This window comes from Pan troglodytes, chromosome 18, assembly GCF_028858775.2.
Source record: "Pan troglodytes isolate AG18354 chromosome 18, NHGRI_mPanTro3-v2.0_pri, whole genome shotgun sequence".
Classification (NCBI taxonomy): Eukaryota; Metazoa; Chordata; class Mammalia; order Primates; family Hominidae; genus Pan; species Pan troglodytes.
In genome coordinates this window covers 80,783,577-80,806,791 of record NC_072416.2, presented here as the reverse complement: position 1 = coordinate 80,806,791, position 23,215 = coordinate 80,783,577, and the positions used below count along the sequence as shown (strand labels likewise).

The 23,215-nt window shown below is 46.3% G+C and overlaps 1 protein-coding gene across 2 annotated transcripts in view; it reads right to left on the bottom strand.

Annotated features, from left to right (window-relative positions):
- The window catches only part of CDH13 (cadherin 13), a 1,164,519-nt gene extending 1,148,714 nt beyond the window's left edge, over positions 1–15,805 (bottom strand). The window contains exons 1-2 of one of the 2 annotated variants that reach the window (XM_016930253.3): positions 15,474–15,805; positions 3,124–3,229 (exon numbers count right to left, since the gene is read on the bottom strand). In XM_016930253.3, coding sequence (XP_016785742.2) covers positions 3,124–3,229; positions 15,474–15,553 — 186 coding nt within the window. In that variant the 5' untranslated portion in view covers positions 15,554–15,805. The remainder of the gene's footprint in view (positions 1–3,123; positions 3,230–15,473) is intronic. The other variant, XM_016930251.3, reaches the window with a different exon arrangement.
- Positions 15,806–23,215: the final 7,410 nt, after the last annotated feature.

Genomic DNA, 23,215 nt, shown 5'->3' with positions numbered 1-23,215 from the left:
CAGTCTGGTGGAGATTGTATGATTAGGAATCTGGCTTAAATGAATATAGTCAAGTCTCATCATACACACATTTAACTAATGGAAAGCCAGCTCTTCCACCAAAGAGAGAGAGAAAAAGAACAATGTAAATAATGCAATTAAATGCTATAAAATTATATCTTGCATATATTCTTTATTATGCTCTGTACATTACTGCGTGCATTATACATTGTTCCATATTGATGGATGCATACACTAAACCACGCCTACTGTACTTTAATAGGCAACTTAAAAGATTTCAAGGCTAATGACAACTGTGTTTGCCTTAAACCCTGACCTTACAGTCTAACCTCTGAGTTAAATGCAACTCTATTGTGTGTCAACAACAATAGTAATTCAGAAATATTCCAGACGAATTAAATCAGCCAAGAAGCAGTCCACTGAGTTAGGTGTTAGGCTGCAGTGGGCCCCGACTAGTCAACATGCATTTGCCAAGCACCACTTTTTTTTTTTTTTTTTTTTGCCCTCCATGAGCTGTTAGTTTCATTTCAAAAATAAACCGCATAGGGGTGTCATAAGGAGTTGGTGAATGGAAGAACTGGGTTTGGGAAGCAGACGAAAATAATCTCTCACCCTACAGCCAACAGCGAAGGCAAGCGCCATGACCTCTGCCTGTCGCTGTCTACCCCCTTGCCTGCTTTCTCATTCTTCATGGCACTCATCACCCTCCTGCAGACATCACATATCTACCTGTTCATTTTTTAATTGTCTCTCTCCTAGCCAGTACATAAGCTCACCAGAGCAGGGACTTGGCCTGTCTTACTCATTTCTGTATTCCCAGTGCCTAGAAAAGTGTTGAGCACTCAGTCAGTCCTGAGTAATATTTGTTGATAAATGACTGAATGCATGAATGAGGGTAACTGTTTAGACAGCCTCCACTTTTCTCCCATCTCCTGTCCCCAAAACATCCATAGTTGATTCCTTTGACCTCAACTGGCTTATTCATTCATTGTTGAAAAGTAATGAGAATATATCACATGTCAAAGACGAGGCCCTAAGGTAGCATTCTAGGGCTTTGGCATACTGGTACCATCTAGTGGGAAAGAGAATATCTGCAGGAGGGTGCTTAACCAAATTCAGAAGGTTTTAAAAACTACCACTACCATAATTCTTTCTGTTACCATTAGCGCTACTGAGGAAGTTTCCAGTAACGTGTAATGGTGGCAAGAGAAATCACATATATTCATACCCTACCCAGGGCATATCCTGACAGTCCAACAACTTGCCATACCTTTCCATTTTTTCTGCTATGATGCTTCCAAAGTCATGGCTGCTCCCCATGACAGCAAAGGCTCAGCAGGGAAGCACAGAGAAGTTAATGACGGCAGGGGTCACCCCTGACCAGCAGAAGATAAGGGCGAGTGAATACACCCCCAGCCACCTATTCTGTGGAGGGACCATTCGGAAATGAGCTTTACACAGTGCTTTTGTAGAGACCCAGCAGCAAGAAGCCAGTTTCCCATGACTGACCAGCTCAATGACACATTCACTGTTGGCTTGCTGGCTTTCCTTCTTCTTGGTCTCACTCTCCCCACTCGCTCACTTATGGGCCTTGAGATCATTTACCAACTTAACCCCCTGAACCCAATTCTGTGTCTCTATTTATTTAGAGGAATTCAATCCAAGACAGTGTTTAACCCCAAGATACTTTTGGGTAGCAAAAGTGCCTTAAAAATTGTAGTCCAGATAAATATTACAAAGCTAAATTATTCCTATGTTAGATCTAGTCTGAGAATTATGTCCCATAGTTGACTATTAGCATCTTTACCTTGATAAAAGTTAATGCAAATAATCTAGTGATATGGGACCCTAAAGAAGTACCATGATTTTCATGGCAACTAAGGCCAAAGAGAATGCCTGGTTCCCCTCGCTGGCCTCTGCCCTATCCCTGTCTTAAACAAGTTTGACCAACTGGTAAGGCAGCTACTGGTTTAGATTAGTGGTTGGCAAACGGCAGCCTGAAGGACCAACCTAGCTCTGCTTGTGTTTGTAAATAACATTTTATTACCCTGCCCATTCATTTACATATCGGCTGTGGCTGCTTTAATGCTACACGGATGGAATTGAACAGTTTCAAGAGAAACCAGCTATTTACTAGATGGCTCATTACAGAAAAAGGATACCTACCCCTGGTTTAAATCATTAGTTGCCATATTCGTAAGTTCCCAACAGTAAAATTTCAACACAAACAAAAAGTAGAGAGTTGACAAAAGTTGACCAACTACACTTTCAGTGAAGACAAAAATGCCATGTATGTATTACTAACTTCATTTCACAAACGGTAGCACATTTCATCTCTATGCTATAGAAAGGCCATTCCATCAGAACAAAGAATCCTCTGTCCCAAGAGGGGGTGGTGGACAAGCTCAGAACAACACTGTCTATCACTCTACCCCATTTGAACGTTTTTCTATAGCACTATCACTACGCAAAACTACCATATTTATTTATTTTTCTTGTTTTCTGTCTTTCTCTGCTATGAGAACACAAACTCCACGGGGGCAGGCAATCTTGTCTTTCTTAATCACTGCTGCCTCCCTCAATGCTGAGAATTGTGCTTGAGATATTGTCTTCCCCCAGTAAATATTTGTTAAGTGAATGAGTTAACCAAATAGGGAATGCACAGATAGGCATGGCCACCAAGTGGCGGGACGGTGCACACAGTGGTGAGGACCCTGTCAAGGGAGAGAGTGTCTGTCCACCAGAACAGGATTGAAGGGCAAAGGCCATGCTCTCGCTGCTCTGTGGCTAGTATGGAAAATGGAGCTGGGTACATAATAAGCACTCAACACATGTTTGCTCAATCAATGGCAACCCTCACTAAAGCACTTAAATTAACAGGAAAAAACACTGGTCTGGTAAGACAAAAATAAACTTCAAGTTAGATTCAATCCAATTGCCACACAATATAGATCCAGGTGTCTCTATATAGCTACAGACTGTATATTTCTTGTTTTCTTTTTGTTTGGGGAAAGAATTACAAAGAGTAGCTTGCAGGAAGCACTGACTTAGGCAACAGGGTTTCTTAGCATCCCTAGGGAAGAATTCCATCCAGCCACACGACACAGCAGCAGGTGAATTTACCTGCATGGTTGAAGCTGCAGGTGAGTCATGCCCAGGCATCTGTGGGCCATTCTCACTGGGATGTTCTTGCTGGGGGAACCATGCAGTGCAGGTGGGTTGTTTGGCCCTGGTCAAAAGCAAGGACATGGAGACAAAGAACACAAATGACCCTGGGCTGACCCTGTTCTGAAGGTTGCAATCAGTAGCCCAGACAGGAAGTCCAGGGCCCAGACCCACTTTGAGAGACTACGAACTCAAAAAAGTGGTCATCCCAGGCAGCTATCTTGACTTTAAGGGAGCTAGAGAACAAAATAGACAAAGGAAAGAATTTTTATGTAATGAGGCGAGTGGGAAAGGAAACTTTTATACACTAGTGCAACATAGAGGAAAATAAATATGCACAGGAATAAAGACGCATGGGTCCAAACCCTGGTCCCAGTTCTCAGTGACTGTGTGGCCTTGAGCAAATGACTCCACCACTCAGAACTTCTTCTCATCGTATATAAAATTGGGAATAAGAGTCGCCTCTAAGGGTTGCAGGAAGGATTCCAGATAACATGGGTAACTAGGGCATAGCAACTACAGTGAATTGTGGTTACATGGAGGTACTTTAAACAAGTACTCATGGCACTGGTGCGTGCATGCACACACACGCACACATGCACGCGTGCACACACACACACACACACACTGCCCTAATAAAGCCTCCCAGGAACAGCTGATGGGCAGACACATTAAGAAGATGAGATCCCACCAGATCAAATGATTTTATGAGGCATGAATCCCGAGGGGAACAATCTTGGGGGACCCTACTAATATGGGAATTGGCAAATCCTCCCTGGGGAGCAAACTTTATTTTTTTTTAATGTCCACGCATTATGAAATGCACAGTCATGTCCCCCCTTAAGTTAGTCACATCCTGAAAGCCAAGACCCCATGACACCTTCAGACCAGAAACTTCCTTGGAGCATAGGGTGAAAAGTAATACAACCAACATTTCTTAAGCATAGGATGACATCATTAACATACACTTATTTAATTCTCACAAAAATCCTGCAGGGCAAGCATAGATATTCCTTTTTAGTTGTTTTAATACAGGGGAAAACAGAAAAGGAGGGAAATGAAGTCAATTATCTGAGGCAACACAGTGTGTAAACGGCTGGGCAGGGATTCAAGCTCACTTCTAAAGGGCTAGGAGGTCTGCTAAGCAGTCCCTAAGCAGTCCAAGGCACCAGCAGCTCTGGGTCCAGGCAGCCCCAGGCTCTAATTCTGCTCCAGCACATTTCCTAGTGAAGGCCTGGACTGTCGTGTTCACCTCTGGGTTCCCAGGTTTGCAGCGTTCTTCATACTTGGTAGGTAACATTTAAGGGAAGAAAGAAAGAAAGACCACAGAAAGAGGGAGGCAAGGCAGATGAAAGGAAGCAAAGGAGCAAAGGAGGGCACAGCAGCCTCTTCTCCCTTCAATGGATTTCAGCCTCTACTGCTTCCTATTGTAACCATTACCACATCTGTAATTATTTCAAGTACTTACTTGTTTTTATCTGCTGTTCCCACAAAACTGTAAGCTCCATGAGACAGGGATTCAGTTCATCTCGTTTACCTCTGAATTCCCTAAATGCTCAATAAATACTTGCTGAGTGAAGACACGGGCCCCAGGTGGACTCGCCCACGCACAGACCCAGGTGCAAATCCCAGCTCACCACTTGTTATTCTGTGATCTTGGGTCAGTTCCTTAAACTCACCAGTTTCTTCATCTGTTGAAAGGGCACGATAGGCCGGGCGCGGTGGCTCACGCCTATAATCCCAGCACTTTGGGAGGCCGAGGCTGGCGGATCACGAGATCAGGAGATCAAGACCATCCTGGCTAACACGGTGAAACGCCGTCTCTACTAAAAATACAAAAAAAAATTAGCCGGGCGCTGTGGCGGGCGCCTGTAGCCCCAGCTACTCAGGAGGCTGAGGCAGGAGAATGGCGTGAACCCGGGAGGCGGAGCTTGCAGTGAGCCGAGACTGCACCACCGCACTCCAGCCTGGGTGACAGAGCCAGACTCCGTCTCAAAAAAAAAAAAAAAAAAAAAAAAAAAAGGCACAGTAACTGTACAGACCTCAGCTTCTGAGGATAAAGTACCTAGGTGAGTGCCTGGCATACAGCACTCACTAAATATCTTTGTTGAGAAAAGCAGGAAGAAAAGAAGGGAAAGATAGCAGGAAAAAAAGACACGTTCGGAATCAATACTGCCACAGAACGCAATAATCTTTCTTACTGCAAAAACATGCAGAACTGCAGGAAGCAGAGGTACACCCTCTGTTTCTCACACATCAAACTTCATTCAGTGGCTGAATCAAAGTATTTTTACAGGGCCCAATTAGACAGCTGTAGGATCCTGGCCAAAGGTCCTGTTTCCTTGTAAGTGATAATGATTTAGATAATCTGCATGCATCTTTGCAGCAAATTGGAGTTCCCTGCATTCTAACATCTTTTTACTCACTTGAACCTCCAAGTAACCTGGTCCATTTTACAGATGAAAACATTAAAGCTGCTTGCTGAAGGTCATACCACGAGTGAGGGGGTGAGCTAGAAACAGGATCCAGGTCCATGGTGTGCTGGAGCCAGTTAGTATCAGGTAGCAAGAGCCCCTTGTTAAGTTTTTAGGAAACTCTCAGGTTGGTAGATTCAAATTGCCCATGATGGGAGTATTTACATCACAGAAATTGGCAAGAGCTACAAATTACTTGGTTGTATCTTGGTTTGGGTTTTGCTTTCTGGTTTGGGTGTTTCTTTAGAGTGGCCCAGTTGTTAAACATTTACCAGTATACCACTGCCTGGCACCCAGTTGAATATTCTCCTACTACACCAAAAACAGAAGTCACCAAGGCTACACCCAACATGCTGAAGCAGAGGCTTGTTAGCATTGGCAAAGTGATTGCGGAGGGTAGAAGATCATTATTTGCTTCATGTAAGACGTATTTCCAGTGCTGCTGATTGAATGTTCAAGAAACGATTAAAGGGCTTGGCAATGTTTCTCTCAAATATCTTGTGCATGAAAAGTCTCAGAGATTGGCTAATTATACAGGCTGCACGTCGGTCACTTTATTCAAGGGCATTTCCAGGCCCCCACGGTGCCCATCCTAGATGCAGGCATGGACTGGATCTGCTAGCAATACTGTAATGCCGGCCTTAGGTGCCTCTCCCAGGAACGTTCTGCAGCCTGGATTACACTCCCACATAGAGAAGCCCTCAGACCGACCCTGTTTACAATGTCAAACACCTGGTCTCCTTGTTTGACTCTTCCTGCCAATTGGAAGAGTCAGAACTTAAGCAGGCCTCCTTCACCTCTCTCTGGCCCTGCCATCTCCATACCCAGCCACCATCAAAGCCTGTCAAGTTATCCACCTAAATGTCTCTTGGATTATCTGAATAGGATTTAGTCCATTCTTGCATTGCTATAAAGAACTGCCTGGGACTGGGTAATTTATAAAGACAGGAGGTCTAATTGGCTTGCTTCTGCATGCTGTAGAGGAAGTATGGCTGCAAAGGCCTCCGGAAACTTACAATCGTGGCAGAAGGGGAAGGCGAAGGAGGCACGTCTTCACACAGCAAGCAGGAGAGAGAGGGGGCGCAAAGGGAAGCGCTATACACTTTCACATAACCAGGTCTTGTGAGAACTCACTATCACGATTACAGCAAGGAGAAATCCACCCTCTGATCTAATCACCTCCCACTGGGCTTCACCTCCAACATTAGGGATTACAATATGACATGAGATTTGGGTGGGGACAGAGACCCAAACCATATCAGTCTACTTCAATCACCTGCCCCATCTCTGCACCGTCGTTCCTGAATCCAGCTTCCCATGATCTCAGCCCTAGACTGGCCTTTCCTTTCCATTCTTACCCAGCTCCAACCCATTTGCTACTTGTAGCCAGAATGCAAATCTGATCACATCACTCTGTACCTTTCCCTCATTACCCTCAATGGCTGCCACTTGCTCTGAGAAAAACACCAATATTCTTGCAGTGGCTGACACGGCCCCATTGGCTCTGGCACCTCCCAGCCACACTTCACATCACTGCCTTGGCTGTGTGGTGTTTCCCCTGAATAGAGGCTTCACCCAGACTCTGCCTTCTTCCTGGAATGCCTTTCCCCACCCACGCCCTCTATTGTGTCTTTGTCTGTAAGCCCTACTGCTCCTCCAGATTTGGGCTCAAACATCAGGTTGTCAGGGAAGCCGCCCAGATCCTTCATCTGCCTCTGATGTCTTACTTATATTCATTCATTCATTTGTTCATTCATGTTTGCTGAGTACTATGTGCCAGGCACTGTTCTAAGCCCTGGGAGTATAGAAATGAACAAATCAAGCCACAGTGTGGACCACAACAGAGCTTATAGTCTAGTGGAGGAGAAAGACAAAGAACACCTAGGCAAAATATTTAGAACGGCATGACCTCACACAGCTGGGCTTCCTTCCCTCATCGCAGTTGTCTCCATCTTAAATTATTCATTAATTGCTATTGATCCTTCCTGCCAAGCTGTGAGCCCCAGGAGAGCAGAGACTCAGTCTGCCTTATGAGCAACTGTATACTGAACACACAAGTGGTGCTTGGAACATAGTAAGTCCTCCATAGAGATCATAGATATTTATTGGAACCATTTGGTCTCAGGTGAATCTCCCTGAAGTCAAGTTGCTCAAGTGCTTGGGGCCTAGGAGGAAAAGTCCCTAACAGCTGAACTTCTCAGGCCCCCCTTATTTGAGAAGACGCCCAGAAGCCTCTTTGGCTGTAAGTTTAAGTTAGATAAAGAGTCAGGAAACTTTTTCTTTTAGGGACTAAATAGTAAATATTTTCAGCTTCAGGGGCCAGTCTCAACTCTGTTGTTATAGCACAAAAGCAGCCATAAACAATTACATAAATGAATAGGTGTGGCTATAATCCAATAAAACTATTTATAAAACCAGACTGCAGGGAGAAATTGGCTCACGGGCCATAATTTGCAACCCCTGAGTGAGATGATCCCAGATGCCCGACGGCTGATGGCAGTTGAGGAGGGATACTCCGGGCAGTCTGAGTCAGCCTCGGTTCCGCTGGCAGTGTCCAGCAACTTTCTGCAGGCCCTACAGCAATCAGTCCACAGGGAGACAATCACAGAAGCTCAAGCTTCAGGTGTCTGCAGCCACCACCTTCTTCCTGCAGCACACAACACAGGAAAGCGGTTCCCTGACACCTTGAGGGAAAGAGACATTGGCCTGAAGGCCCCGTAAGGCAAGGATGGAAGCTGCCACATTCCTTCCTTCCATTCCCCAGGCTCCTCCAGAGGCTGAGCTCATTTCCGGGCCCTGCCCAGGCATGTGGCAGGGCTGTTGATGGCTGAGCAGCTGCTGCCCTCCGCCCCAGCCCGGCCTGCGTTCAGCTAGGAGACACAGGGTCTTTGTGCCTCTGCAGCAGATCGGGTGACGCTCATTGGTGTCTTTGAAATGAGACAAGACACGTCAAAACGTGCCTGTTGTTAATGTTAGTTTTCAAGAATTTGACTTCTGTTGGCAACTGGCAGAGGAAAAACAATCACTTTTTTTCATATGTGTATATGGAGTTATATTTACTCTGATCTTTGGGGTCTGTAGCTATGGAAAACAAGAATCATCTGAGGCTCACCTGCTGGTATGGGATGAGGCAGACAGATTAGTCTAGTATTTACAGAGCCAGAGAGCATTAATTGTAGCATTAACACTGTGTGTAGAACGGCCATGGGTGTTAACTGTTAAAACAGATATAAAAACATCACACAAGCTCCAGGACGGTGCTAGGATGTGACAGTGTCCTATGGATAAGGGTACTTGGCCAGGCGCAGTGGCTCACGTCTGTTTATCCCAGCACTTGGGGAGGCTGAGGCAGGTGGATCACGAGGTCAGGAGTTCAAGACCAGCCTGGCCAAGACGGTGAAACCCCGTCTCTACTAAAAATAAAAAAGTTAGCCAGGCCTGGTGGCGGGCACCTGTAATCCCAGCTACTTGGGAGGCTGAGGCACAGAATTGCTTAAACCCTGGAGGTGGAGGTTGCAGTGAGCCGACATCGTGCCACCGCACCCCAGCTTGGGTGACAAAGCAAGACTCCGTCTCAAAGAAAAAAAGTAGGTGACAGAGCTGCAGATTCAGCTTTATCCTGAAGTTACAAAGGTGCTGAATATTAGAGCAGTGTTCCCGGAGGCCTTGGCAAGTCTAAGTAGAGTAAGTTATTGTGACGTTCTGGTTATGTCTATACCGTGAGGGAGCAACACTCATGGAATGATGATGCCCAGGTGTCACTGTTCTCCAAGGACAGCCATGCTCTTGGTAGAACACTACGTAGAGCAGGGGTTCCCAACCTCCAGGCCACAGGCCAGTACCAGTCCATGGCCTGTTAGAAATCAGGCCACACAGCAGGAGGTGAGTGGCCCGTGAGCAAGCAAAAGCTTCATCTGTATTTATAATGGCTCCCCAGCACTCGCATTACCGCCTGGGCTCTGCCTCCTGTCAGATCAGCCGTGGCACTGGATTTTCATAGGAGTTGGAATCCTGTGTGAACTGTGCATGCATGGGATCTAGGTCGCCTTCTCCTTATGAGAGTCTAATGCCTGATGATCTGTCACTGTCTCCCATCACCCCCAGATGGGACCATCTAGTGGCAGAAAAACAAGCTCAGGGCTCCCAGTAATTCTAAATTATAGTGAGTTGTAGAATTATTTCATTATATATTACAATGTAACAATACAGAAATTAAATGCATAATAAATGTAGTGTGCTTGAATCATCCCAAAACCATCCCACTTCTAGTCCGTGGAAAAATTGTCTTCCACGAAACCGGTCCCTGGTACCAAGATGGCTGAGGACTGCTGACAGAGAGGGTATGCAGGCCTCTATATGATCCCAGGGTTTCAGAGTCCCTTGGCTGCTGGTGCATGATGACATTTTGTACCAACACACTGGTGTGCCAGGGCTTGTACTGACTCAGAGCTGCAGCGTGTCACTTCTCTGCATGACTCTTACACCTGAAGCAATGATCTGGGTGCTATGTCTCTCTGGGTGCTATGTCACTCTGGGTGCCTGTCCAACAGTGCTGCCAGTAATGTGCTCAGGGAGGGGCTGCAGTCTCCTTGGTCATGCTGTTCCAAAGCACACATCAATGGAATTCAATCACAGGGAAGGAGAAAAGGCCAGTCCCTCCCTTTCCAAATAGTCCATCACTGAGAAATTAACTGCATCAATTTGATCAAACCTCAACATTTGTGAAAGCAGAGGTTCCAAACTCAAAAAGCCCTAGGGGCAAGCAGGCAAAATTAGTGAGCACAGAAGGATGGGTAGTAGAGAGTGGTGAGGATTATGGCAAGCTACGGAGGCACGTCCTGCCTAAAGAGGGCAGTAGTGACTCAGCCCTGTCAAGTACGGCCATGTTGAAGTGTGGATCTAGGGTTGCCTGACCTGACTTTTTCAGAAATGCTAGAAACCTGGATTTCTGTTTTTATTAATGTACAATTTTCAAAACATTTGAGCCAAACAAACTGCATCCATGGCTAAATTTAGCCTGTGGCTGCTACTTGGCAACCTCTGCCCAGAAGCCAGAGTTGCAGGTTTGGGATAGATGAGTTCCATTACCACCAAGCAGATGTCTCGAGGTTCAACCTGCTAAGCCAGAGGGTGACACATTCACCTCCACAGACCCTGGCTCAGTCAGCACTTCAAGTTAGAAATGTCCTTTCTTCTCCTCTCCTGCCTTCCCCCAAGCTGCCTCTCTCAGCAGAGAAAGATGACTTTCCACCCTAACTCTAGAATAAGGCCACTGCTGAGTGCCTACTGCAGGAGCAAGAGATCCTACAGCCCAGTCATTCATTGTCTGTGCAGCCCGTTCATACCTGAGGAGCCAGGCCTGGGATCCCAGGTGGCTGCAGAAGAAGCGGGCTGTGGGGAATTATATTGGCAGCACCCTTCAGGAGGGTCAGATTCTCACAGGTGCATGGGTACCTGGCTGACAGCTAAATAGAAACAATGCCAAAACCACTGGTCACTTGGTTTGATTCTGTCCAGCTGATTATTGTAATTGGATGACAGGGGGATATTTCCTTCTCCTTTTCAATGAGTGATGGAAAGTGAGTGGACCTAGCTCAGGAGTCACCCTTCTGGGTGGTTATGTAAGGGGGAAGGTTATCTCCTTCCACAGGCAGAACTGTTCCTGCCTTTTGGCTACCTAAAGAATAAAATCAAGTCCAACCAAAGTCAAATGCCAGGAAATTTCAGAACTTCCTCACATTCCGTATTGTACTGTCTACAAACATCTTTGAAATTTTTCCTGCTCCAATACTCAGAGGGGATACAGAGTCAAAGAATGAATTAGAACAGAACCAACTACAATAGGGGGAAAGAAAGAAAGCAAGAAGAAAGCTAGCGAGAAAGCAAGAGAGCAAAAGAAGGAAAGCAAGAAAGAGAGAGACACAGAAATAAATACAGTGAAAAATGGCAGGATTTCTCATTTGGGGGTGATTGTGGCAAATAATGTGGAATAAGGAGAATAGTTTTGTTTTGATGGAGTTGCTGCATTGAAGTTCTTTAAAATGAGCTGTAGATTCAGAATTTTGTAATGCTGTGGATGGAGCCCTCTTCTGGAGAAATTTTTCAACAGGTATTACAAGATCAAAATGCAGAGATGTACACACTCACTCAGACGCGCACACAGAAACACTGTTGGCTACGTAGATGATATGACTGTCATTCAGGTGTAAATTAAATCCATAGTTTGTCCTTTTCCTACCTTCCACTAAATATAAATTAACTAGACTCCCCAAGCAATTGTATTTTTGGAAGGAAATAAGGATGTTTTCAAGAACCTAGCTACACTTTAACCTAAACATTGAACTTCAGATTGAGGCTCAATTTACACATCCAAGAGCTGATACTTTTAGATAATGCAGTTATTGAGTATGTTGGTTTGTTGGGCAATTTCACTATAACACATAGAGGATACTTCTGGAAGGAAATAGATTTTACTTAATGGAAAACCCAAGGGCTAAAGATAGAAAAGGGGAGAAGGGAGGGAGGCAGAGTAGGAGCGATCAGCTAAGATGACTGTTGGGGCTTTTAGTATAGACTGTGGAATTACACAAATTCCAGATTACATACTCAGCTTTGCAGTTTATTAAACCTGTTTTGGGACTTGCTAAAAAAAAATATTCAGACAGGTGAACTCTATCACTGACTCCTTTCACTACATATTCCATTTCCCTAGTGCTCTGGAAATCTTACAGGCTGTCAAGTATTGACCCTAGGGGGGCAGGGGGCAGCACCCTCTTCAACCCTGTGTCCTTTTCCTCATCCAAAAGGTTCTGCAAATAAACGCTGCTCTTAAAACATAACACACAAATTTGCAGGAGCACTATAAGACGCTGATTCTCATTGAAAATCCTGAAAATCAAGATTCTGACCCCAAGAGAGAACTCCCCACTTTATAGCGAAATCTCAGAATTCCATGGAACATTTTTAGTCACTCCCAAGTGACTGTCCTCCAAGCCTGAACCCCTCCCTAAATTCCTAATTCTTGGGGGATTACTCACTCATTGTTAGAACTTTTGGTTAGTTGTAAGTGCTACCCAAATAGGGAGGGGAATCACATTTACCATGGAATTTCTTGCTCATTTCTTTCTTGATTTGTTTCATAGTCATTACTTATCATAGGCAAATTCCAGAGGCCACTTCTGGGACAGACTTTCCCAAAACACCCCAGGGGATAGGAGAGGTGACTGTTCAACGGTGCCAGCTTCCAGTCATTGTTGCTTAGAATTCCTCACCTCCTACCAAAATGCCTAAAACAACAACCAAGCCAATAAGCTTACAGAGATTGATGGCTTCCAAAGCCAGACCCAATGCTTTACAACTGTGGTGGAAAAAAACATACAGGCTTGCCTGAACACCACCACGGCCGAGTGACTAATTTGCTTTATTACATTGTTTTTCCCTTCTGTTTTCTCTCTGCCTCAGGAAAGTTTTGTTTTTGCTTGTCGACTCAAAGCCTCGAAGACTTTCCCCACTTTTTTCTATGGCACACAGAGTTCTGCACGTGAACTTCTTGCTGGTTAACTGGATTGCATCAAAAATGATTTCTCTGTGAGGTACTATTGCTACCAGGATTTCAACTACTATACTAATGTGGACATTTGCTCTGATATGCATAACAATTGAAAATAGAAATAAGCCTCTCAGAGCAATCATTTCAATTCACAGCAAAATCTCTGCTTCCTTCGTCTAAATAAATAGAGTGAGCCTTCAGAACCCACCTGTGCCAGCCTGGCCCTGGGTGAGGAGACACACCAGTTCATTTGCAAAAACAACCATGCACAGAGCCCTTAGTGCATAAAAATCGATCTTGGGGCCCTGTCACGTGGTCTGTCTTGCTTTAAAGGAGGCATAACTTCGGGCAAGCCCTGGAATATGAACTGAGGTTGAAACCTGCCAAGAAAGAAAGAGGACTGTGAAGTCCTGGACAAGGCAATGGTAAGTGCTCTCAGACACCGACAGCTCCCAGAGTGGCAGGCATTGCATAGGACATCCTGTTGAATGCAATCCTACCCACTCAGCAGCCCTAGGAAGGCAGCAGATTATTTTACAATGGAGAACTTGGAAGCTCAAAGAGGTTAAACAACTTGCCGAAGTTGGTACCACTAGCAGATGGCAGGAAGGATCTGTCTGAATCCTTTCTGTCTGAGGCATGCTCCAAACCGCCTTGCTAATTTGGGGTATATGTACACACATACAGCCTTGGGGTCTCTAGGGTACAGGACATCTGGAAAACTGGTTCACAGCCAGGCTTGGGATCCATGGCAAGACTCAAGGCTGTAGGGACCCCAAGATAATCAACCAGAAAAGCCTGGTAGAAAAGGAGCTATAACTGGGCAGTCCTTAATCGGGACTGTATATCCAAGAAAGAAGTCAGGAGCATGGGAGCGGGCTCAGCAGCCGGGCACTTGAATCTCCCCTGGTACTATCACCCATCACTGCATTTCTGAGATGTTAGCCCATTTCCAAAGTCTAAACCCAACATTGCTCTAACAGTGGTCTCCCTTAGAAGGCTGCACCAGTCTCCCCATCCCAGACAGTCCCTACCTGGGAACCCAACTCCCTTCCCCTGCCTCTCACCCGCAAACTCTCACCTGAGCCTCTACCCCGGCCAGGAACTCAACACTCATTCCTAGCACCCTGAGGCACTCCCTGTCTCTTTCCCTCCTCTCTGCCCGGCCCTGCCCTGCCCTGGCTCTTATCCACCCACTTGCAGGCTGCCAGCTCACTCCAAGTCGCAACGCCTGCCAGAGAGGCGATGGGGGACTGGATCGGGGTGCTCTCCGAAACCACAGGCCCCTGAGCAGCGCTGGGCGTGCCCCCCGCAGCGGCCAGCACCCCAGGCCTGGCCTCGGAACGCTGCTTTCCTGCACTCAAACTTCCCAAAATCTCTGAGATGCAGAGGTGATTGCAGGCGGACCGCATCTCCCTCGCCCCCTCTCCTGGTTGGCGGGCCCTTCCCTCGCGCCGTAGCGCTCTGAGGGTTAACAAGCAGCTGCAGCCCGGGTGGGCAAGGCTTGAACTTTTCTCTGCGCTCCGCTCCCGCTCAGGGAAGGCAGCAGAGGCGGCAGCCCGGGATCTGGCCGGAGCTCCAGCTGGCTGGACAATAGGGGTGCGGGGGGCTGGGGCCTGCGCCCTGGCGGGGGACACGCTCCGGCCCTTTCGGGCCCGGGGTCTGGGAGCAAAAGGACCCCGATGCGGGTGCGGCCGTCGCCGGCGCCTTTGAGCGACAGCAGCAGCCGGGTTGAGGCTCTCTACTGCCCCGAGGCGCCTTCCAGCGGGCAGCCGGGCTGTACCAGGGGGCCCGGGCGCCCTGGGAAGTCGGTGGTGCCTGCTCGGCCTCTCCAGCCCCGCAGCCCGCAATCCGGACCCGAGCAGCGCTTCGGCCGCTGGGCGTTGGGCTGAGGAAAACCGCGGCTCGTTGGAGTCGCCTCCAACTGAGTCTTTCTCCGATGCACCGAGCCTCCGGAGGAGGGAACCAAAGTTACCCCACTTGATGTGGGCGAGAATGTCGCCCCTGCTAGCAAAAAAGGACTGGGAGCTCTCTCCTCCTCCCGTTAACGAACGTACACACACACACACACACACACACACACACGCACGCCAGAGTGGGAGCCTGTGTGGGGGGGGTGCCTAGGATCTCTGGGCTCGGAATGACCTCCCTACCGAGCCCCGATCTGTCTTCGCCGCCGCGACCGGAGGCCCCGACCCCCCGAAAGCCCCCTCACCCTGCCCGTGCCGGGCGATCCGAATGCAGAAACGGGGCGCAGAGCGCGCCCGGCAGCCCCTCTTCCCTACCTGGGACAGGAGAACGCACAGAACGAGCGGAGTTCTCGGCTGCATTTTGTCCGACTAGAAGCGCCCGGCGGCGTTTTCATTCATGCACGCGGCTGCACTGAGCATATTTTCCGTGGGAGCCAGGCTTTGAGGAGAGGCTCTGCCTCGCCAGCCAGCCAACTTCCCAAATAGATCAGCAGCAGCATCACGAAAGCATTGGGTAGAGGCTGATGACCAGGACCAATGGCTTTACAAGACGGATTCCTTCATAACGCTCCCTCGTTTTGCATGGCAGATACGGGGTGAGCACCTCGCGAGGAGCGAGCCCCGCGGAGGTGGCATCCCATTTGCTTCTTTGGACTGTTGGGGCTCAGCCTCACAAATCACGCTGGGCAATGCCAGCTGATTCCACTTTTCCAGAGAATGGAATTGCACGGGGACTGGCGGCCACTTCCAGCCTAGTGCAAAAAGATTCTCTTTATTAAAATGTTAATAAGATCCACTCTATTTCCAATAAATCAAATAAAATGACCCCAGCAGTTCCAGCCCTTTCTACGCCTGGCAAGCCTTGGCAGTGGATTTTTTTTTCTTTTTTCCTTTTTTCCCCCCATTGTGGCCCAAGTCATGATGGTGTTTGGTGTTTCCCTGCCATCTCACAAATCACAAAGATGACAGATCAATTCGAGCTTGCAGAAAAAATTCCATCAAGGGGCAATAGATTTTATTAACTGCTCAGGTGAGAGTCAGACTAGCCACCTACTCCTCAAATGTGCATCTGGCACCAAAGCTGGGATCTGGATTGGAGGGAACTTCTTTTTTTTATATGGATGTTACCTTTCAGAAGCTCTGAACTACCTCCAGGTACTCAGAACAGCAGTAGTCACTGCTTAAGGGATTTTATAAATGGGGGGCTTTGGGACTGAGGGTAAGAGGGACATCTAGGTCTGCCTTCCCTAATAGGAATCTAAGAAAATGCAGGGAAGACCTTACTGTATCATTTCCATGCAGCCTTCCTTTAGAAAGAATTTAAGGTGTTTTACAATAAAGGACATTTGTGCAATAGAATTTATGAACCAAAATGGAAAATCTGGGCCAGAAGGAAAAGTTCAGCAAACTGAAATGACAAGCCCAAATTCTAATGTATTTGCTCTGATTTGGATAAGAGCTTCCTGATAGCCAAAGCAATAAAAGAAACATAAGTTACATAGTTTTGTTGTAGAAACATGCATACAATGTCTTTCAGCATTATTTTCCATGGGCTAAATACTGGAATAAATGCATTATGTAACATGTAACATAGCAGGACACTGAGCAATGGACCATGCCAAGATCCAGTGGATGGGGATGTATTTCTAGCATCTGGCACAGGGCCTGGAACATGGAGACAGCAATTAGTGTGTGTTAAAGAAATAGATGGCTAGACTCAATCCAGATGCAGCAGAAGGCAGGGAGGGGCAAGGAGTCTGGGGCCACATTGTCTAGGCACAGCCCCTGGATCTGCCTCTTACTTGTAAATTACTCAAACTCTCTGCCTCCATTTGTTCACAGGTAAAATGAAAACACAAATTGTCCTGAACTCACAAGGTTGTGGTGAGGACTAAGTGACGAAATAACCACTGAGTAAATATAAAGTGATGTACCTTTTAAGATTCCTTCATTGGCTGCTGTTTGGTCAGAAGGTCATCTCCTGTGGTCCCAAGGTCATTGATAAAGATGCAGTGATGTCTGAAGCTTAGCTGCTGTAGCCAGCACTGGCCCAACAGATGGCAATGTTGGCAAAACAACCCCCAGATGAAACTGGGAAAGGTGAATCTTGCTGCTTCACCCACTCATTTCCTTGCCTAAATAGGGTCATCTGTCCCTGAGCCTCTGATCAATACGGTCTGACAGATGATGTCACAGATCATGACACTTTGGAATCCATGTGTGTGGAGATCTAGCCTCACGTTTCCCACAGGTGGGAGTAAACCAGAGAACTTTGGAGTCAAACAGGCTTCAAATCAAGGCATCCTGAAATATCCGGACTTTTCTCCACTCCAGGGAAGGCGCCATCTTGTAATTCAGGGCCAGCTAAACTGAGTCCATGGCTTAGCAACACAAAGATAGGGAAAGAGAGCAGAGGACAGCTTGGGAGGTGACAAACCACAATGAGGGACTAGACTGCAGAAGATGAGGATCTAGCTAGGTTTCCATCTGCAGAAGCTCAGTTAAGGGAAGCAGTCCCTCAGAAGAGGGAGTTTTCAAGGCTGCGTTCTAAGGACAGTTCGGTGCTGTGGGTTTTACAGTTCTGCTGGCCTTCTGTGGTCTCCCCATTCCCTTGTCCTTAGTGCTGATGACCAAATATTTCCAATTTTTCCCCTTTTGGGATCATGGTGGGATTGCATTTACTGGCCCCCTTGTTGCTGGGGTGGGGCAGTGTGTGTACATCTAGCCAATCAGCCATGTGCAAAAGTGCTATGTCCCTTCAAACCTGGAGCATTTAATTGCCAGTGTCAGTCAGATTGGTTTCCCTGGATGTGCTTTTTGCCCCAGAATTTCCCCAAGGAGGGGAAAAATCTTGGGTGAGACAGCTTGGTTTGGCCAAGGGCAATTCTCTGGTTTGTCCTCAAATTCATCAACTATATATAAAAGGAGGCCATTGGCAGTACGACCAGTAATGAGAGTCTGTGATGCCCAGGCCATGGAAGACCTCATGAGTCTGATGCTACCAATTAAGATGGATGTCGTTTGGTGAAAATCCTGCTGACTCTGTCCCCTGCAAAGTCCTGCTCAGGCATTTGCAAAGGTCCCAGGCTTTTTTCCTGGGCTGTTCTGCTGGCAGGCAGAGTGGCTCCAGTAAACCTTGCCTGATTCCAGGTGGGTGTGCCCAAAGGGCCAGTCTTCATTCCTTCCTCACCTCAATCCCCACAGATTGGCTTTTAAGGAATGAGAGGAGTTGTCTTCTGGAGTCTCCTTAAGCATTGAGGCTCACTTCTGTAATCCCACGAGGTTCAGAACATGCCAAGCCTACTAAGGTGGAAAAAGATTTGTCAGAAAGATTAGACCTGAACTGAGATCCTCAGATTCCACTTATATGAGGCAAGTCACTTTGGTACCCTAAGACTCAGTATGTCATCAATAAAATGGGAATGATAACATGATAACACTCCCAGGACTGTTGTAAATATTGATGTTTCTCTTCCCCTCTATCATCTATTCCTCTCGACTTTCAGAGAACGTGCACTTCACCAAAGAACAAGAGATCATATTTTGTCCAACAAAGACAGAAGAAAAATTATTTCATTCCAATGATAAAAGGCTTCTGAAGAAGAAATCCATTCTTTGTTTTTCTTTGCTTTTTATTCAGTTCCCTAATAGGGGCTTTTTGGCTGATGAATTGATTGATGTGGCAAATAAATACTAAAGTTGAGCTCTACGTATCCCCACTCCACCGCCTACCCCGTATTATCCCCCGACCAAGCCCCAGCTGCTGTAGCATCTGTGGGCTCCTCAAGAAGCTGTGTCTGCCTTTAGACACATTCGAGGTTCACACCCCTTTTCCAGACGCATCAGCCTAGCTTTGGCACTGAGGGAATAATCCAACAGCCAGCAGCTGCCTCCTGTGGGTGCCAAGGGTTGAGTTTGTTTCCTGTCCTTGGCTGATGTTGATGAAGGCATTCCACAGTGGGTGGATGTGGCTGTGTGAGTGCGTGCATGTTCCTGTGTGTATGCATACAAGCACATGGGTGTGTGTGTGCAGGGAGGAGGGGGTGACTGGCATATAGTCCAGCAGAGATAATGTATTCAAATTTTGTTATGCTTTCAATGTGCTGCTATGATGAGGCATTTGTATAGAGCGGGATTAATCCAGCTAGGAGCCCTTATGCAACAACTTAGGCGTGTCTGGGGACCTGGATAACAGAGACCCACTTGGACAGCATGCAGGGAAGCCCGTATCACACAGCACTGCAACATACCTTCATGCTAATGTCTCACTCCCTACAATGGGAACACCTGCTAAAAACACCCAAGATTAGGACAATGCAGCGTCCTACAACAAGTCTCCCTGGCTACCAAAATGCTGACCAAAAGTAGCATTCCTGATCACTCTTAAGCCACAAACACTGCTTCGTGTTTCTTCCTGGCCCCCTATGTTACTTGACCTTCTGCTACACATTGTTGCTTGCGTTGTCATCTCAATCCTTCACTCCAACCTGCATCTGTGCCCTTTGCCCCTTGGCCTTGGATTTAGCCATGCAACTTCTGTGACAAATGAAATGAAGCAGAAGGGATGGGGTACAAGTTATAAGCTCAGGTCCCAAGAGACCCTCTGTGTTTTAGCTTGCTCTCGCAAAAGCTCCTACTGATGCCTTGAAAAGAGCATTTGTGGGCTATCCCGCCGGTCCTAGGAGGAAATATGAGCCCCTCATGGGCCCACAGATGCTTGCCCAGCCGAATTTGCCCAGCTCAGCTGATCAGCAGGTATGTGACCTGAAAATAAACAATTGCTTTATATTTTGAGGTAATTTGTTTTGTAGCAATAATTAATGAGTGATTACATCTGTTGGCTTGTTGTCTGTCTCTTCCTCTGGAATATAAGCTCATTTCTGTATTTTTACTGCTGCACACTCAGAACAGGGTCTGGAGCATGGCAGGTGCTTAGAAGACTTGGTTTGAGCGGGTGAATTAAGTGGCTTTTGTGTTGAAAAATGTGTGATGCTGAGAGGCCCATCACATGTAGCTCCCTACGATGCAAGGTCTTCTCACAATAGTCCAGACCAGGACTAGACACAGTGAAGAACATGTGTGAGCCTGTGGGTGTCTGAAGATCTTTTGTGGAGGACACACAGGGTGTGATATCCTTCTGAATTTCCTCGATGTAGGCAGAGCCCACACATCTAAGAATAAGACAAAAAATACTCCTTCATCTTTTTAGGTTCTGCCCTAATACAGTGTCCTCTGTGAATATGTTTAATACAAGCGTGACTTCCACACTAGCAATGGAGATGAAACCAGGGGTGACTTTTAGGCCATCTCAGTTAAATTGGCCCAATTGTCTTTAGTACTTCAGTCCCTCATGAGAAGCAAAACTGGGCATTCAGACACCAATTTTTATTCTCTGAACAAGAAGCAGTTAAAACCCCCCTCTAGGTGTCTCCCTTACCCAAAATTAGTGGCTGGGGTTATTTTTACACAGAGAATCATCTCACTGCCAATTTAGTATGACAATGATGTTTACAGTGTGGCCCAAGACCGGCAGCATCAATATCACCTGGAAACTTGTCAGCAATGAAAAATTCCCAGGCAGATCAGGCCCCTAGTTCTACTAGTTTGGAAATTCAGGGGTGGAGTCCAGCATTCTGTGTTTTACAAGCCCTTGGAATGTATATTTTGAAAACCAATGCTCCAGAGAGTTCTCCACTACTCACTCACAAATATTTATTTATTCATTTAAAAAGTATCCCTAAAGTGCCTATTGCATGTTAGCCCCTGAGTTAAGCAACAGGGAAATAAATTATGATGCATGGTGTGTATGCTTAAGAAAATATGACTAATTGGGAGAAATTATGTTATAATGTGCTACAGGGGGTGCTGAAACACAGTCAAGGTAGCCAGAGGTATGGAGGATCAAGACGTGTTTAAGAAAACACGAGGGGGCCAGGTGCAGTGGCTCACGCCCGTAATCCCAACACGTTGGGAGGCTGAGGCGCGTGGATCATTTGAGTCCAGAAGTTCGGGACCAGCCTGGGCAACATGGTGAAACCCCATCTCTCCAAAAATTACAAAAATTAGCTGGGCGTGGTGACACATGCCTGTGTTCCCAGCTACTCAGGAGGCCAAGGTGGGAGGATCGCTTGAGTCCGGGAGGCAGAGGTTACAGTGAGCCAAGATTGTGCCACTGCACTCCAGCCTGGGTGACAGAGCAAGACCCTGTCTGAAGGAAAAAAATAAATAAATAAAAAATAAAAAAGAAGAGACAAGGGATTCACTGCTGGTTTCCATTATGTGTCAAAAACCGTCATGGGTCTCCACTTCGCAGATGTTGTATTTTTCATATCCATTGATGAGAAAAGAAACAACTGCAAAGGAAAGCTCATAATTCAACCCTTCCTTCTAGCAGAATTTGAAGTTCATTCTTTACAATCGCATCTAGGTGAAGGTCCAAAATGACAGTGCCTGTGTTTGTGTCAGGGGGTATTATTTATTCACTTGACAAGCAACGCTTACTGTGTATTTAGATAAGATCTCTTGCAATGACTTCACAGCCCTCCTGTCCCAATCTGCCCATCTCTGGTCCCCAAGTCAGGAATCATTGAGCTAGAGCAAAGAGAAAGTGAAGAAAAAAAAGGCATTTGTGGAAATGGCTGGTAACCAGAGGAATGGCAGAAGGCAAGGCTGGGCAGTTTAGGGGTTCAGATGAGAACCAGCTTAAGCATCAAACTTAGGGAGACTGAACTTTATCCTACTGCCAAAAGGGAATCATTTAAACTGCTTGAACAGAGGTTTAATATCTAATTTACAGTTTAGGAAGATCATTCCAGCCACATTGGAAGATGGATTGAATTAAGGGCCAGAATAGAGGAAGAGAGACTTGTTAGCAGACTGTCATACACAACATATAGAAGATAATGAGAGAAAGAACTCTTTTTATCAGGTTCCTAACTAGTGAGTGGTATAGGAATATGACATGGACATCTCTCCTGCTGCCCCACACAGTGTCTGGCATATAACATGAGCCTATGCAATAGTAGATGAATGAAAACTTACTTATGAATATGGTAGATTTGCTTTGAGCCCTAATTCTTCACCTCTACCTGGATCTAATTCTTGCTTCATCAAAGGTGGAGTGAATATATTCCACTTTGACTTTGGGCTTGTCCGTTTCGCTTGCACTGGTGAATCAAATGAGATGGGGGTGGCAGTGTGCACTTCTAAGCATATGTCTTAAGAGCCCTTTGTTCTCTTATGCCACTGCCATTTCCATGAAAGGAACATTTCCTGTATGTCTAGCTGGTCCAAGAAAGTGAGAACCATGTGAAGCTGAGACACTCCATTCTATCTCAGGCCTGCAGTGAGATCTGACTGCCCCAGCCTAGATCAGACCAGCAAAACCTTAGCCAATCCATTGGAATAAATCTTTACTGCCATATGACACAGAGATTGCTGTGGTTGTTTTATCCAGAAATAGATGACTTGTATATAAATAAGACCCCTTCTTGGGACTATGTGTAGCTCAGGGAACGGGCAAAAAGCTGAATACTTACATCTAACATAGATATTTACATAGGTATGGCCAACACTTAATGTCTATCACAAATTCAATTCCTTGATAATTCCTTGACTCACCAAATGGCCCTCTCCTTCCATCCATCTAATCCAAGCTGACTGTCACCTTGCAAATCCCATTTCCTTCATCAACACTTATTACAAAGCTACTGAATCTCTCTCTGGTTGTTCTTCTTATGCCAACATGATTGTAAGGCCATCACTTAACAATTACTTGGGAAAATGTATTTACAATGCAATGCAGATTGGTGAATGTTTGCATTGGATAAATTTATATACAATGTAATCCAAATCTGCCAATGCCTCTAGTAGATAAAATTGTGCTGCTCCTATAAAAAGCAACCCATCCGGTTAGTGGTTGCTATGGTCTTTTATGAATAGACCAAGGTCAGGACCACTATAATAATTTGGGGAAAGTTAATCGGTGGAAGCAAGTTAAGCAAAGAAAACTAGATTTTAATGATTCTGATTGTGTGACAGCTGTCAGAATTTAACCA